The sequence below is a fragment of the Grampus griseus genome, assembly GCF_964374135.1.
Source record: "Grampus griseus genome assembly, chromosome: 7".
NCBI lineage: Eukaryota > Metazoa > Chordata > Mammalia > Artiodactyla > Delphinidae > Grampus > Grampus griseus.
This window is the reverse complement of record NC_139001.1, coordinates 100002786-100018582: the sequence shown is the minus strand read 5'-3', so window position 1 is coordinate 100018582 and position 15797 is coordinate 100002786. Positions and strand designations below refer to the sequence as shown.

Sequence of the window (15797 nt, the reverse complement as noted above, 5' to 3'; positions counted from 1 at the left end):
CACTTTACCACTGCATGGTATATATGAATAGTACTCAAAACTTTAGCCACTGTCAGTGATAATAAAAATGTGATAATTTTAACACTAAAATTATTTTCCTTTTATAATACTAAAGTTACTTTGTAACTTTGCTACAGGCCCATCAGACTTATCTTCTATGACAGATGTTAGCCTGGGCAAAGCCATAAATTAGAATTCAAGAATCACTAATGCTGAGAAATAGTTTTACATAGAGTGTGGTCCAAAGACTAGAATCATCTTATAAATGCAAAATCTGGACCCCATTCCAGGTTCACCAGGTTAGACTTTACTTTATAACAATATCTCCAAATGATTCATATGCATGTTAATGTTTAAAAAACAAAGGTCTAGAAATAACTGTCTAATACAGTAGCTCCTAGTCACATATGGCTATATCAGTTTAATTAAAATTAAATGAAATTGAAAATCAGCTCCTCAGTGACACTAGACACAATTCGTGTTCAATAACCACATGTGGCTGGTGTCTACGATATTGGAAAACACATATATACAAGTTTTTCTACCATTCCAGAATGTACTATTGGACAATACTGATCTAGAGCATCTTTCCTAATACTCGGTAGGATACGTTTCTATAGGTAGTAAAAGATATTTTAGGAAATAAATCTTAGTAATCCAATAAGATTGTTTAAACCCCTAACTTTTCACCAAACGCCTTTATACATAGTACAAAAATACTCGTCTGAACTTACCTTTTATTTTTTTTCACTCGGATTAGAAAACTGAGGGTCAGTTAAGGGAAGTGGCTTGCCCCACGTGCAGGTGATCATTCTCTCCAGAGATTCCCAGCCCTATTTCTACGTTTATGTCCTCCTGTCACCGCCCCCTCACATTCATAAAGCCCTCATTTCCTCTTGCCCTGAATATCAGTTCTCAAGACACAGCCTCCCAAGTCACCATGGCATGTCAAATAAATACAGTTAGACCTAAATCATGACCACCCCCTGCTCAGCCTTAAAATTAAAAGACCAAAGGGAGTCATGGTGGAATTCAGATATATTCAGACAGATGAGAAGAGCTTTCCCTTGACAGGCAGTCAGGAAAGTGAGTGACAAGAGAAGGAACACTTAGGACTGTGTTGGGGATTACAGTATCTCTCGCCTCCAAAGGGCAGCTCGGTTTTGTTTCTTTGCTTGCTTATTTGTTTTTAATTAGAGCCTCAGGTTTTGCAGATAAGCAAACAAAGGCTCAGAATAAAATATCTGAATAGACTTCTCATGGCTAGGAATTCTCAAACTTGAAATTAAACCCAGAATGTATCATTTTTAAATTAATTTTTTCTAGTTTTAGTGAGACATAATCAACGTAACATTGCACGAGTTTAAGGTGTATGTCCAACATAATGATTTGATATATGTATTGCAAAATGATTACCACAGCAAGTTTAGTTAACATCCATCACCTTATATAGCTACAAATTTTTTTCTTGTAATGAGAACTTTTAAGATTTTCAGCAACTTTCAACTTTCAAATATACAGTGCAGTATAACCATACTCGTCATAAAAACAGAAAAACAAACAAACAAAAAAACAAAAACAAAGGGCAGCTCTGAAAGCCACCATTCCCAGGAACCACAATGCAACTTGATCAGACTTTATTTTGCTAAATCATAGAGAATGGCTTTTCACCTCCCTGTGTGCAATTATTCTACTTCATCTTCTCCACAGAGAGCTATCTGAAATTATCAAACTGTTCTCTTCCATCCTTCAAAAACACCTGGACCAATTTGTTGGGACAAATCTGACAAGCAATGTTGGCTGACGGGCAACTTCGCTGCTGGTGAATGGGGTCTGACATTCAAAGCTCCACAGGGCTTGTAGAAAGTTATGATAAAGTTGCTTGGTTGCAACATCAAGTGTAAAGTTGGTTGCAACATCAAGCGTAGACCCAGACTGCACCATTTTTATAAGGTCAGGATGTTAAGAAAATTTTTGAGAACTTGGAAATAAAACATAATTATGATTGCGTGTCGATCCTTCTAATGTCAAGACTGAGGAATTTCTAATCAGCCCACACAAGGATTATACAATTTAAGGAGAATGTCTCTTTCTTAGACTTACCATTTACTTTTGACATAGATCCAAAGTCTGTAAAGTTAGATGTTAATTGTAGAAGATAGATAGGTTACAAAAAATTTCTGTCTGCTATAAAAGATAACCACAATGGTTATCATTTAAATTCCCTATTGGATATTAACCAGTTTTGGATCTGATTCTGCAAACTTTGTATGCCATTGTTTTCCTGACTATATAAATCTCTCTTCCTCAAACGCTTTATAAACTAGCTTTACCATCTTGATGGTTCCTTTATTAATAAGTTAAGTCCTTGACATAATGTTCCCTGTATATTTATATGAGATCCACGATTTCTTACTTGATAGGGATCAGTGCTGCTTTACAGGTCGCATATAATATACAGCATCTCTTCTCATTCTCTGCCACTTCATCCGAGAAATGAGAAACCGCAGAAAATCGAGGCTTCACATAACCATTACACACATGACCACCTGCTCTTTGATGCTTCCTGATAGGATTGATATATAATAGATCTAATCTTATTAAACCTACTGCCTAGAAAAAATTTTTAAATTAAAAGAAGAACTTTTAAACAAGCTGGAACCTTCCCATGTTAATTCTCATCCACCTTTACTTCTCTGACAAGAACACAGACAACCAGAAATGACTTCCATGATCCCATGATTGAGTGAGTCTCCTACCAACTCCCAACCCAGAAGTGAGGAACTCTGGTTTCTAATCTACTCCAGTTTCTAAATTCATCAGTGGGTATGACCTTGAACAAGTTAGCCTTTATCATTCTCAGTTGTCTTATCAGTAGACCAGGTGACTTAATCACCATAGTTAGTTAACCTTTTCAAAGAATCACATCTCTTAGAGGGGCAAAACTAAAGGAAAATTACATTATATTGTTTAAAACGCTCAGAGTCAGAAACAGGGACACATAGCGCTTGTTACTACTAATAATTACCACATACGGATTTTATGCTCGCAATCTATTGGTTCCCATGCTCAGGTCATTTAATATGAAACTGCAGCATATTCATAAGAATAGATATTTTCCCCTCAAAAATTGGCTTTAGGGCTTCCCTGGTGGCGCAGTGGTTGAGAATCCGCCTGCCAATGCAGGGGACACGGGTTCGTGCCCCGGTCCGGGAAGATCCCACATGCCGCGGAGCGGCTGGCCCCGTGAGCCATGGCCACTGAGCCTGTGCATCTGGAGCCTGTGCTCCGCAACGGGAGAGGCCACAACAGTGAGAGGCCCGCGTACCGCAAAAAAAAAAAACAATTTGGCTTTAAATATAATTCAGCAGACAGTAATGATAGCAGTTCCATGTTATCATATTTACTTAATTTTTTTACCACCTATATAGCCTCTTGGTGCTTTGTGACCTCCCTGAAACACCTTTTCCTGTTACAGACCGACTTATTCTAGAGTTTATATAACAATTATGGGCTTGTTATGCTGCATAGCTCCAAACCAGCAATTTTGTATCATGATGCTTTTGTCCTGGTTTTCGCCTTAACTAAAATCGCCTTGTGTGACGAATAAGCAATACAAAGCTGACATTTCTGAGCCCAAGCAGCTAATCCTAGATTGTATTTACCTATTTTCAAATATTTGCACCGTCTGTGATTCTATATTAGTTTTTTTTTGGATTTGCCATTACAGCTCAAGGACTGTAGCTCTGAATAAGAATGAAACAGTACTCCAAATGTAGACTGTGTCAGAAGCATGAGAAGGATTTTAACCATTGAATGGAGGGAAGAAATCAGGAAAGGCAAATCCACATTCAGTTCTCCACCTTCAGAATGCAAACTTTGTTCATTTTTCTGCACTTATAAGGAATATAAAAATAAGTGGATGCCATATATTTTACTGACCAACTCCTAAGCCGTGTTTGCTCTGGAGCCGGGATGAATCCATATAATCTCCATGCCAAAATAAAACAAGAGCTCAGTATTAAAGTTGCTCTGAAGTCTAATCAAAGTAACAGAGAAAAAAGCTTTAAAGCTGGAACCTCCAATCTAGTGAAGCTTGATTGCCCATCCCTCTACCTCTGTCTGGTAGAGCAACCCAATACACATCAAGGACAACAACAACAAAAAGCACAGCCACTTTCAGCATCCCCTGCTTAATAAACCTATCTCATTGCTAGTCTTCAAAACAATTCTGCATGGTAAGAATCATCCCATTTCCAGATGAAGTATTAAATTCAGAGAGAGACTGGGTAACTTGCTCAAACTAGTAAATAGAGTTTAAACTGAGGTTAGATTAATAGAAAGCCATAGTCCTTTCCACTAAAAAGAATTCTGTGTGACTCAAAACTACTTCTTGCTTATTTATTTTAGCAGGTAAAAGTTTCTCTGGTCTGGTATTAGAACTTGGGACTCTGACAAAATTATCACAGCTTCTAGAAGCAGCCCTGTTTTCCAAGAATTCCAGCGAATCAGAAGCCTGTTGTTTCTATTAACTTATCAAGAAAGCTCTAAAATTCACCTTGGTGCTTTCTAGGGTGCCAAGTGCATACCAAACGTAAAATAGATAGCTAGTGGGAGGCAGGCGCATAGCACAGGGAGATCAGCTTGGTGCTTTGTGACCACCTAGAGGGGAGGGATAGGGAGGGTGAGAGGGAGGGAGACGCAAGAGGGAAGAGATACGGGAACATATGTATATGTATAACTGATTCACTTTGTTTTAAAGCAGAAACTAACACACCATTGTAAAGCAATTACACTCCAATAAAGATGTTTAAAAAGTTTAAAAAATAAAAAAAATAAAAAGGGATTCATCCAATCACTCGTCTATTCCTCATTGAATTGCAATTTCAACTGCTGAAAGAGGATCAATGGTTCCTCTTTCATGCTGAGGGGAAGAGAAGAGGTTTAAGAATGCCTGTGTCTTCATGTACAGTGAGAGATGCTGTCATTTCCTTGGAAGAGTGCATCTCACAGCTTACTCTCAGGATGGCTTTAGGACATTGGGGTGACTTCTTGCCTTGGCAAGTTGGAGAAGATGCATATGCGGTTCTGTGAAGTTTTGCTGCCAAGTGCCAAAAAGTCTAAGGACCACTGGCCTAGAACCAACACATCACACTGGAGAAACCAAGAAATGTCAAGTGAGTTTTGCCTACAGATTCAAAGCTTTTAAGAACATTAATTTAAAAAACAAATTTTACTCTGACATCAAATGCTAAGGAAGGTGAATGTGCTACCAAGAAACTCTCAAAGGCTCTGTATCAATAGCTGACTCTGGCAGCAGGACACATGAAAAACGGCCATCGCTGAAAAGACCCCAAATCAATTATTGCTTCTGATTCTAACAAACTGTGTGATCTGAGACAGGCCACTCACCTCTGCACTGACTGTCTCCTGATTTGAAAACAAAGGCATTAGATTCAGCAATCAGAACAGTTTCTCAAAATGTTATCATCATTTATGACTTTATGGCTACTTGAAGGGAGAATTCGGATGAGCAAGGCCACTATGGACATCGCAGTAGTTTAGACATCAGGGAATCAGTCTTGGACAGAAACTGGATCTCAGAAATACAGAAAGGTAGAAAAAACTGGATTTGGATTTGGAGATGACACAGATGCAAAGGGAGACAAAGGAATCAACATGACAATCCTGTAACGTAAGAAACACTGATTCTGCGATCGAACAGACATTTGTAAGGAGTGGCAGATGCAAAACACCCGTAATGCCACTGTGGCACTAATGTTCGGTAAACCTCATTTAGAATAATTATAAACAACCTCCACAGATGTGAATAAGGGTGAGTCTCTTCCATTCCAACTCCAGGTTCAATTCACACCTACCTATCACTGCCAACATGATTGTCAAGAAACGGAATATGCTTAATTCACAGGATCAGAGAAAAGGAATAACTTTATGAAGATGATGAATATACCTTCAAACTATATTTTCTTTATATCTTAAAACATGTTTGGTAGTATTCTAAAAAGAAACAAACCAGTGAAATGCATGGTCTTTTTCCTTAAAATCACTAAAAGCTAATAGAGTCGATAGGAAAATCTATTCATAAATTCATAGATCCCAGGAAATGTAAATTATATGCTAACCTAGCAAAACAAATGACCTATTTCTACAGTTTAGAAATTCTACATGGATTTAAGATTTTTCTATAGATTTTTGACCTCTATTCAAAAGGTGTCTTGATTCCTAATCCTGGATTCTGTGTCTAGGTGAGAAGAATCATTATGCAAGTTTATGAAACATTGATTGAAAGGGTTGCTTTATTTTTAAAAAAAGAGTTTCTAGCACTTGTTTCAAAATATGTGAAATGAAAAAAAAAAAGTCCATGTCTTGCATTAATTAACGCATATTAAAACCTTTCCTGGAGGTGAGATGTGATTAATGGAAGCGTGAGTATCAGAATTTTCACTTACTCCATTCCCCTTGCAAAAAGTAGACCCATGTACCAATAACAGGAAAGGCCTGCTTCTACCCCGTACAAGCATTATTAATGAAACTTCGAGTGGTCTCTCTGGTCCATTATTTGAAAATAAATCACAGGAGAGCCTGCCATTCAGGTTCTCAGTGATATAATTCAGATTTGTCATATTTATGTTTTCAGAGCAGAGACTTTCAAATGGAAGAAGAAATCGAATCTTCATTTAGATCTCAAAAGGGGGCTGGGAATAAAGATAATCAACGTGGCTTGTTTCCTCACTTTTCTTCATTTGCTCTCTTGTAACCTGATACATACGTTTTTGCATTGACCTGTTAAAAATTGATAAGTATGATAAATTACAATAATATTCAAGTCAGATAATATACACCTTGGCTAGAGAATACATAGGCAGCTTGACTTGGCACTTCCAGATCTGAAGGCAGTTTTGATTATGCACTTTTCTTAAATTTCAACTCAACATATCATCGGCTCCCATATGCAAATAATTTCTAAGGAAATTCAATCGTTTCTGGAAACCAAACTTTTGTAAAGAGAGTATTAAACCATGAGCACTTCAAAGAAGATCCTAAACAGGTGAGCAGCTAAAAACAGTAGAAATCAGTCAGGTTGTTAAAAATTTTTACCTAAAGCCTTACAATAAACTGACTGTAAAATACCCAGTATATTTAGATCATAAGTATGTATGTGTACGTGGTGTGTGTACATATGGTAATGTACACACACCACACACACATACATATATATTCAGCATTTTCATCAAGGTAAATGCAAAATTACCCTTGCAAAAGAATGAAATAATCTTCTTAGATGATTGAGAAGCATAGTAGCGATAAGAATAAAAATACTTACTAAGTGCTGCCTTGGGCCAGATATTGTACAAGCCCTTCATACAGACTGTCTCTCCCCATCTACTTCCTCTAAAGGTGAGGAAAAGGTTTTAGCGGGGTTAAAGCATTTGCCCTAAACTGCATGATAAAGGGAAGAAGAAGGATTCAACCTGCAATCTGTTGGACTCTGTTTTCAACCTTACATCATGTTGCCTTCTTCCCCAGAATATAATTAAATCTGAAAATCATTTGGCAATTCCAAAATATATTGTACAATAAAATGTACTGTTCTGGTTAATGGAATAAGCATGTTATCTGAAAGTTGGTTTAAAAATTATTAATGCTGGGCTTCCCTGGTGGCGCAGTGGTTGAGAATCTGCCTGCTAATGCAGGGGACACGGGTTCGAGCCCTGGTCTGGGAGGATCCCACATGCCACGGAGCAACTAGGCCCGTGAGCCACAACTACTGAGACTGCGAGTCTGGAGCCTGTGCTCCGCAACAAGAGGCCGCAATAGTGAGAGGCCCACGCACCGCAATGAAGGGTGGCCCCCGCTTGCCACAACTAGAGAAAGCCCTGGCACAGAAACGAAGACCCAACACAGCAAAAATAAATAAATTAATTAATAAACTGCTACCCCCAACATCTTAAAAAAAATTATTAAACTTTAACAATTTTCAAATAAACCACGGGATGACAAACTTGAAAAGAAAATGAAAATCATTTTTTATTCTGTAGAAGATATTATCAAGAGTGCTGCTAACATCAATTATAGTTTAAAATAAAATGTTTATTTTAATCAGCTTTGGATACAAGTCAGTTTTCTGTATTTGGCCTGGCAGTGGGTGTTATATTTACCATCACATATGGGTATGTTTGAAACCTTGGAGATTTAGGACGGCTTAACTAAAATGAATCTACAGTAGAGGAGCTCTCTCTTAAGTGTCCCATTCTTTCCACTGAGCCTACTTCCCAGCTTTCTCTACTATCCTGGAAATGACAAGCCCTCCTTTAGTTAATATGTAATAAATGATAAGGATGTCTCTATCAGGTCGGGGAGGGGAGTGATAGGTACACAATTTAAAAGCCTTGGAAACAGGTGTTGTCTAGATGGAGAAAAGTAAAAGGAGATTAGTTATTGCCAAAAAGCTTGTGGATCAGGTCAAGCATAAACTTTAACACAAGAGTGTGCTGGGAATAATCAACACTGAGCTGTAAGACTTCTCAAAGCCAGGCAGCATACACGAGGGTGGAAACATTTCTAACTCTACATGAAGACGTGTTTATGAAGAAGTTTATATTCCCTCCATTATTAATTTGCCCTTTTTTGGAGCCTTTACAGGTCTTCAGATGGGAAGAGCTCCACCCTTTGCTAGTTGACGTATGTCTTCGTACATATACCCCCGTTATAATATTTCAGTAAGACGTGGACTTGATTAGAACACACGAAGTCACTCAGCAAGTATGAAAATATATGGAGGTAATTTTAATTGTCGCAACATCAAAAATGTTGTGTGTATTTAAATATTGCATAGGAATAACTGTAGAAAAATGTGTATAAAAAATCTTTCGAATTATGCTAAGCCCAATATTGGGTCACTCAGTCTCAACTCCAGTGACGGTAGGCGCACCCACACTGGGCTCCCTGCAGGGGGTTCCACTACTCTGCACATTCTCCTGAATGACTGAAATGACTCAAATCTCACCTCCTGAGATATTTCTGTAAGTCACACCCCTTTTTTCTTCAAACTTCCTCTTTCTCCATGCTAATTACCGATATGAGTGCATTACATTGAAAACAATATGCGTATTCAGCAGCTAATTCCCCTGTTAGTGAGAATTAGCCAGTTTACTGTCAGCCTGGTCCCTTATAGCGTACGACAGTAAAAAGTGAGTTTTGATTGAGGGGAAATAAGGATGTTACAGAATATTTTGAAGTCTGCATTTCTGCCAAATCAGGCTAGATGCCTAACCCAATAATTTTTATTACATTATTAAAATATTTTTATGCATGTGCAAACTCATATGTAATCATACACATATGTGTACTAAACAATGCAATACTCAGTAGAATGTTAAAATAATATACCAGCTGTAGGTGATTCAGTGATCCTCTAAGCTTTGTTTTCCCCTAGGCTCCTGTGCCTAGACTGTAAATTTAATGAGGGTATTGGTATGAAACAAACATTATTCAAAAGCTTTAACATATTCTTTCATTCAGTCCTTACCACAAGCATGAAAAGGATCTGTAGTCACCTCCAGTCACAGATGAAATACAGAAAATGAGTTATCCTGCCCCCCAAAACACAGCAATGACTGGCCAAGCTGACATATGAACTTGAATCTGTGCTTTCCAGTGCACAACCTATAGACAGTGTAAAGAAATACTCCTGGTTGACGGCACAAAAGCTCACAGTCCTAGTTGCAACGTTCTAGTTTTGTGTATGTTGGTAAACTGTAAGTAAATCTAAAATATGCCTGTAAGTACTAGAAGCTTAAAACATTATGTAATTATAAATGATTCAAGGAATGAAAACTGGGAAATAGCTTTATTTTTACTCAGAGAAATTTGGTTTCAGTGTTTTGTTTCCAATGCAATGCACTTCATAAGATAATGCAGCATTAATATTTAATAATACAATTTTCTTTAACTTGTTTTTAATATAGTTTAATCTTTCTTAAATGTGCAATTTGCTCAGTCTTTGAAATAAACAGAGAGATTAGAAGCTTATAAGCAAGGAATGTTTTGTGGTATGTTCTAAACTCAGCAGATACAATGTCATATATATGCAGTAAGATATACATAAAATATATATAATAAGAAATTGAGGGATGGTAGGAAACGTATAATATCTCCTAAGTTATAAAGACTTCTACATAGCACCTGCATCAAATGTCTTTCATAACCAAATCATATAGAATTCTTCCACCAATAAGATAGTATATATTTTATGTTGAACATTTAGAAGTAATAAACCTTCTATTAAATAAAGTTTTTCAACATGGTTTCTAAAAGCTATTTTTGAGGTTCTGAGTTAAAAACAATACTTTATAAACTAAATTATAACATGTTTATGTATTAGTAAGGGAAAAAAGGAAGAATAACTTTTTTATGAGTTCATTAAGCATACATTTGAAAATTTTAATCAGGTTTGCTAGACCAAAGTTGAAATAAAAATAGTGAATCCTAATTTCTTTATGAAAACATTTTAGGTTAATGTTACATAAAAGTCAAATGTACCATAGGTATTTTACAAAAGGCATTTTATACATTACATATTTAATTGCAATTCTGACTATGAATTATTTCATCAAGAGGCTGCTATGTGCTGAACTGTAAGTGACTGGATTTCTACCAGAATGAGTTTTGTTGTTGTTGTTGTTTATTTTTTTATGCATAACTAATGCTGCCTCTACAGCCAAAGAGTTGTTTATAAAAATACACTTTTTAGTCATACTTCAGAAAGTGAGGTTATGGGTTTTTTCCTTGTTTGTTTTTGTTTTTGTTTGATTTCGTTTTTTTTGGAGCCGAGGACTGTCAAACATTTTAGGAAATACTTTTCCCCATTGGACTCAGCAAAAGGGTGCCACCTGGTGGCAACGCGGGCAAATTCTAAACCAGGTCTAACTATAAAAATGTACTTGTTTAGGAAGCCTTGAAAGTCTCATCATTACCAAGGGCAAATGATACGAAATTTTTTTTTAAGTTCCTATGTACTTATCAGGGTATATCTGGTTCTTTTTATATTATTTTAAACAATAGAATAGATATTAAGTTAACTTTTAAATTTCAAGAGATATTTACATTTATAGTTGAAGCTTTAAACAAATTCTTTACTTTATAATCACGGTAAATTTGTACACACACATACATAATACTTGCAATTCTTCTGCATTATGCTAATCGGAGTGTGTTGAACTATAACTGTGTAGAGGTTAGAGGTGGAGCTTTTTTTAAATTAATTTATTTATATTTTTTATCTTTGGCTGCATTGGGTCTTCATTGCTGCTCGCGGGCTTTCTCTAGTTGTAGCAAGCGGGGGCTACTCTTTGTTGTGGTGCACGGGCTTCTCATTGTGGTGGCTTCTCTTATCGAGGAGCATGGGCTCTAGGTGCACAGGCTTCAGCAGTTGTGGCTCATGGGCTCTAGAGCACAGGCTCAGTAGTTGTGGCGCATGGGCTTAGCTGCTCCGGGACATGTGGGATCTTCCCGGGCCAGGGCTAGAACCCGTGTCCCCTGCATTGGCAGCTGGATTCTTAACCACTCTGCCACCAGGGAAGTCCAGAAGGTGGAGCTTTAGACTTAAATGAGCTTATTTTTCTTAAGTGCCATAGACTAGGGCTATGTCTCATCTCTACCACTTATGAAGTCAAGGTTGATCAAGTTGCTTAGTTTGTTTAATCCTCTGTGTTCTCATCTCTAAAACAGGAATAACAACAAGACCTAACTCAAAAAGTTGCTTCGAGGATCAAACAGAAAAATGCATTCATTGAATGTTAACTTATCAACCCAGAGGACAGTACTCAGCACACGGCAAGCATTCAGGAAGTGATTTCCAAACCTAATAAGTTACAACTAGCCACTCAAGATTTTGTATCCCTTGATGTAAAATGGATATTGATTATACGCTAAGTGGGAATGACTGTTTCTACCAATAGCTAACGTTTATTTTTAGACATTTTGTAAATATGGAGTGTCATAAAAACAACAGAAGTAACTGTTATAAACATTTATTTAACCAATGAAGCTTTAAAGGCAAGACTACTGAGATGATAAAAATATCTCCAATGATTCAGAACGTTAATAAAAATATTCACTTCCTGTTATTCTTGCTGCAGCTGCTCCCAGAGGAAGGGCTGCCTCTGGTCATGGCACCCTGTACCAGAGCAGATAAGATGAAACAGGGACGTCCGGCTCTCTAAAGGACCATCACAACAACCAAATTATGTGGTTCATAACCATTTCACCCAGAGGAGAGACTATGGTCTTCTACGGCGCTGTAAGTGGAAATGGGCATTTGATGGCATCAGGACAAGGCATCTTTGAGGTTTCATAAACATCTCTACCACAGAAAGCACAGGACCTTTCTGACAACATTCAAAAGCTTAAATCACTCAAAATCAATACCTACTAAGTGACTAGTTGGAACACGCCCCTTATTTAACCATTAAGTAGAACTTCATAAAGCTACAGTTTTAGATAAATTTGTGAATCTTTTTTTTCCCAGAAATATCGCAGAAACTTGAACAATCAGTCATGTCTATATGGAGGTATTATATCTAGGACCACATGAGAGTTGTCTGACAACTGCAGAATTAGGTCACAATGACTAATACTGTTAATAAAAATTTAGTAATCTTAGAAGAAATAGCTTAAGCACTGACAGCAATTGTCCACATCATCTGGTCATGATTTCACATGTCAAGCTTTAGACAAAGAATAGACTACATATAGGTATTTTCTGGGAGTGCTTGGAAAACCTCCAATGGGATGCTGCCATGTATATTTCAGTCTTTCTTTTCCCTTGAGAAATCAATCTCTTTCATTTTAACTCAAGCGTAATATGCATACCATTGACATTTTAAAATCATGTCAGTGCTCAGAAAGGCACTTTAAAAAACTCAATTAAAACAAGACTTCTGCAAATGGCCACTCCCTGACTATTCGAAGTGACCATAAACAAAAACGCACACTAACAAGAGAAACAACGGATTCAAACTTAAATCTCTGTCTTTATATGAATTTTAAGTACCAGATTCGTTCTGACAAAAGGCTTTGCTGTCTATATACTACTTGTCCACCATTTACATATACATTTTCAGCTTCTGTGTGCTCTGCTTTGCTTCTTCTTCCCCACCTCCACCACCACTGAACTGTCTGCAGCACCTCAAGTAACCAGCTGGTGTCACAGGTTAGTGAGCAAAGATTTCACGTGGGGACTCTCACCTGACTAATCATTCTTATTGGTAGCATCATTCCAAGAGCAGTAGAGAGGCTCAGTGGCTTGTTAATGAAGTTTAAAGGCTGTCAGTCTGAAAGAGGATATTAAACCCATGTTCCTCTCCTGAAATTATTTTTATAATCTGCTAACCAGTTGTTATTTTGTGATGTGTGCAGGAGGGAGCAGGGAAAAGAGGTATGAGGGGAAGGGACATATAGTGTAATACAAATGTTTTAATAATCTCATATTTATCTCAGGGTAGGGAGCAAAGAGGATGTTTAAGAAAACAACTGCTTTGTAAAAACTGCAACATTCATCCCAGTAAAGGGATGGGGAGCTGTAAGGCATTGAGTAATCCTCACCACCTGTGTGAAACATATGTGAGGGAAATGAGAAGGGGAGGGAAAAGGAGAAGAGAGAGGCCACTAGGCAGAAGCGATGACCACGACTAGAATATTAATAACAGCAGCCCTGGCATCGCCTCCTCTGCCCACCCCACCCCCTGGCCACTCAGGACGATTTGGACAGCTCACCTTCACTAGTTCCTCAATGCTTAGAATATGCGAAGAGCCGAGATGCTACTGGAGCCTCGCTGTTTGCACCCCCTTCACCCATGTCTAGCAGTGAGCTAGGAGTGTCTCTGCCAGAAATGCGTCGGGCAGCCTTCAACAGTGCACTCGGGGCAAAGAGACCATCTCTGTACCCCGGCGCCTCCCTTCTCCAGCTCCCTAGTTATCCGCGGACCTAAGTGTAACCCTCTAGGTTCAGACTCTCTAATTCAGGTAAACGTGACAGCATCTCGACCCGGCTTCTCACAGCCGCCCTCTTCTTTGCCAGGGCACCTCGGCGCTTCCGACCCTCCAACTTTGGGAAAAAGCGACACCAAACTCCCGAGTCACCCCAATCCAGGGACAGAAACGAGATGGAGATTCACCATATGGTTATGCTACAGATCCCCAAGGACCGAAACACAAAGCGGGTGGACGGAGCGGAAAGACGGAAAAGCAATTAAAATAACCCCCAGCCAGCACAGGGCACCTCATCTCTGCAGACACAACACATCTGGACCCAACAAATCACTAAAGCCAGTATCCTCCCAGTTCCCCCTAATTATGCCTTTTTGCTCCAAGCTCCGTTCCAAGCAGACCACCTCAAAGGTGTGCGCCCCCGTCCCTGTCTCCTCAAAGGAAAAAAGAAAGGAACGGAAAAACTCTGCCGGCCTAAAGGTCATTCGCCTACTCGGGTAGCTTTGGCCAGCGCTCGCCTCACGAGCTACGTGAAGACAGAGCTCGAACCCAGCAAGTGGACGCCTCCAGGCGCGCAGCAATTCCTCCAACGTGCGTTACTAGGAGCCAAGAAGCCCCCATTCCTTGGCCCCGGCCACCTCTCCCTCCCTCGCTCGGGGGCCCTCCCGCTGGGGTTCCCTGGGCCACCCCAGCCTTTACCTCTCTCCCCCCTTCCCCGCGGCTCTCCACCGTGCGCATCCTCTCGCCCGGCCCCGGAGCGCGCTCAGATGCTCTAACTTCCTGCGGAGTCCATGCATGAGCTGAGGAAGAGCCTTGGAACTGGGGCGGAGGGAGGGTGGGGAGAGGGAGGCGTGGGAGCCGAGGCCGGGAGGAGGGGCGGGGGGAGCGCGGCTTGCAGTCTCCCTCCCCTGGCGGGCCTGGCCGCAGCTGCCAACTCTCACCTGGTCCGCCGACTGAGCCTGGCTCGCCCTAGCCCCCGGGGTGGGCTGCTGCTCCGGTTTCATGGCTGTCATCGCCGGCGGCCCGCGTTGGCGCTCACTTCCTCGCGGGCACTTCAGACTCGGGGTCCGTCACTTGGCAGCGATCGCATGTCACAGGCGCCCGACGCTCTCCGAATTGGAGGAAGGGAAAGCGGCAGCGACGGGGTGGGGGGAGGGGAGCAATAGGGAAGGGAAGAAGAGCGGCACCAGGCAGGCTCCCCCCTTCGGCTACCGCAGACCCTCTAACTCCCCACTCCCCCCGCCCCTCACCACCCCAAAGCGCTGAGAGCCTTGGAGACCAGACACCAGCAAGAGACAAGTTAGTGGAGCGGCGAGCGGCGGGCGAGCGGCACCTGACCGCGCTCGAGCTTTGTCTCGCAGTCCCGGAGGAGCCCGGCTCGCATTCTACCGCAGTCCGCGCCCCCCGTCCACCCCCCGGGGCTCCCCGCGCCGCGCTCAGCCCGCCAGGTGGAGCAGCCGGGCGCCGCGCTCCAGCATCTCCCCAGTAACCGCAACGCAGGAGAGAGCCCTGCGCCACGCGCCAGCTCCCCACACGCTCGACCAAGGCTGCCAGGCTCCACGGGTCCCCTCACCACCCCCCCAATCCCCCCGCAGGCTCCTGCTAAAACCCGGAGAAGCGGAGTGCCAGCGTGCAAAGCCCTCGGTGGCTCCAGCGCTGCCATTGGGCATGCTCTAGCGCTCCGAGAAGGCAGGGGGCAGCGGGGTACTGGGGGTCCAGAGCCCCATCCGGGCCACCAGCACCTGTCGGGACCCAAGAGGGTGTCATTGCTTATGACCCGAGGCTTT

General features: G+C 40.8%; 1 protein-coding gene across 5 annotated transcripts in view; it reads right to left on the bottom strand.

The window, feature by feature from the left end:
* Window positions 1-15797, bottom strand: part of DPP10 (dipeptidyl peptidase like 10) — a gene marked incomplete at both ends in the record, with an annotated part of 1290793 nt that overhangs the window by 640408 nt on the left and 634588 nt on the right. For 2 of the 5 annotated variants that reach the window (XM_082658737.1, XM_082658738.1), the window contains one exon: window positions 14710-14748. The exons of 2 other annotated variants lie outside the window; for them this stretch is intronic. In XM_082658737.1, the coding sequence (XP_082514863.1) occupies window positions 14710-14748 (39 nt within the window). Of the gene's footprint in view, window positions 1-14709; window positions 14749-14951; window positions 15024-15797 lie in introns of those variants that run through there. One more of the 5 variants, XM_082658734.1, reaches the window with a different exon arrangement.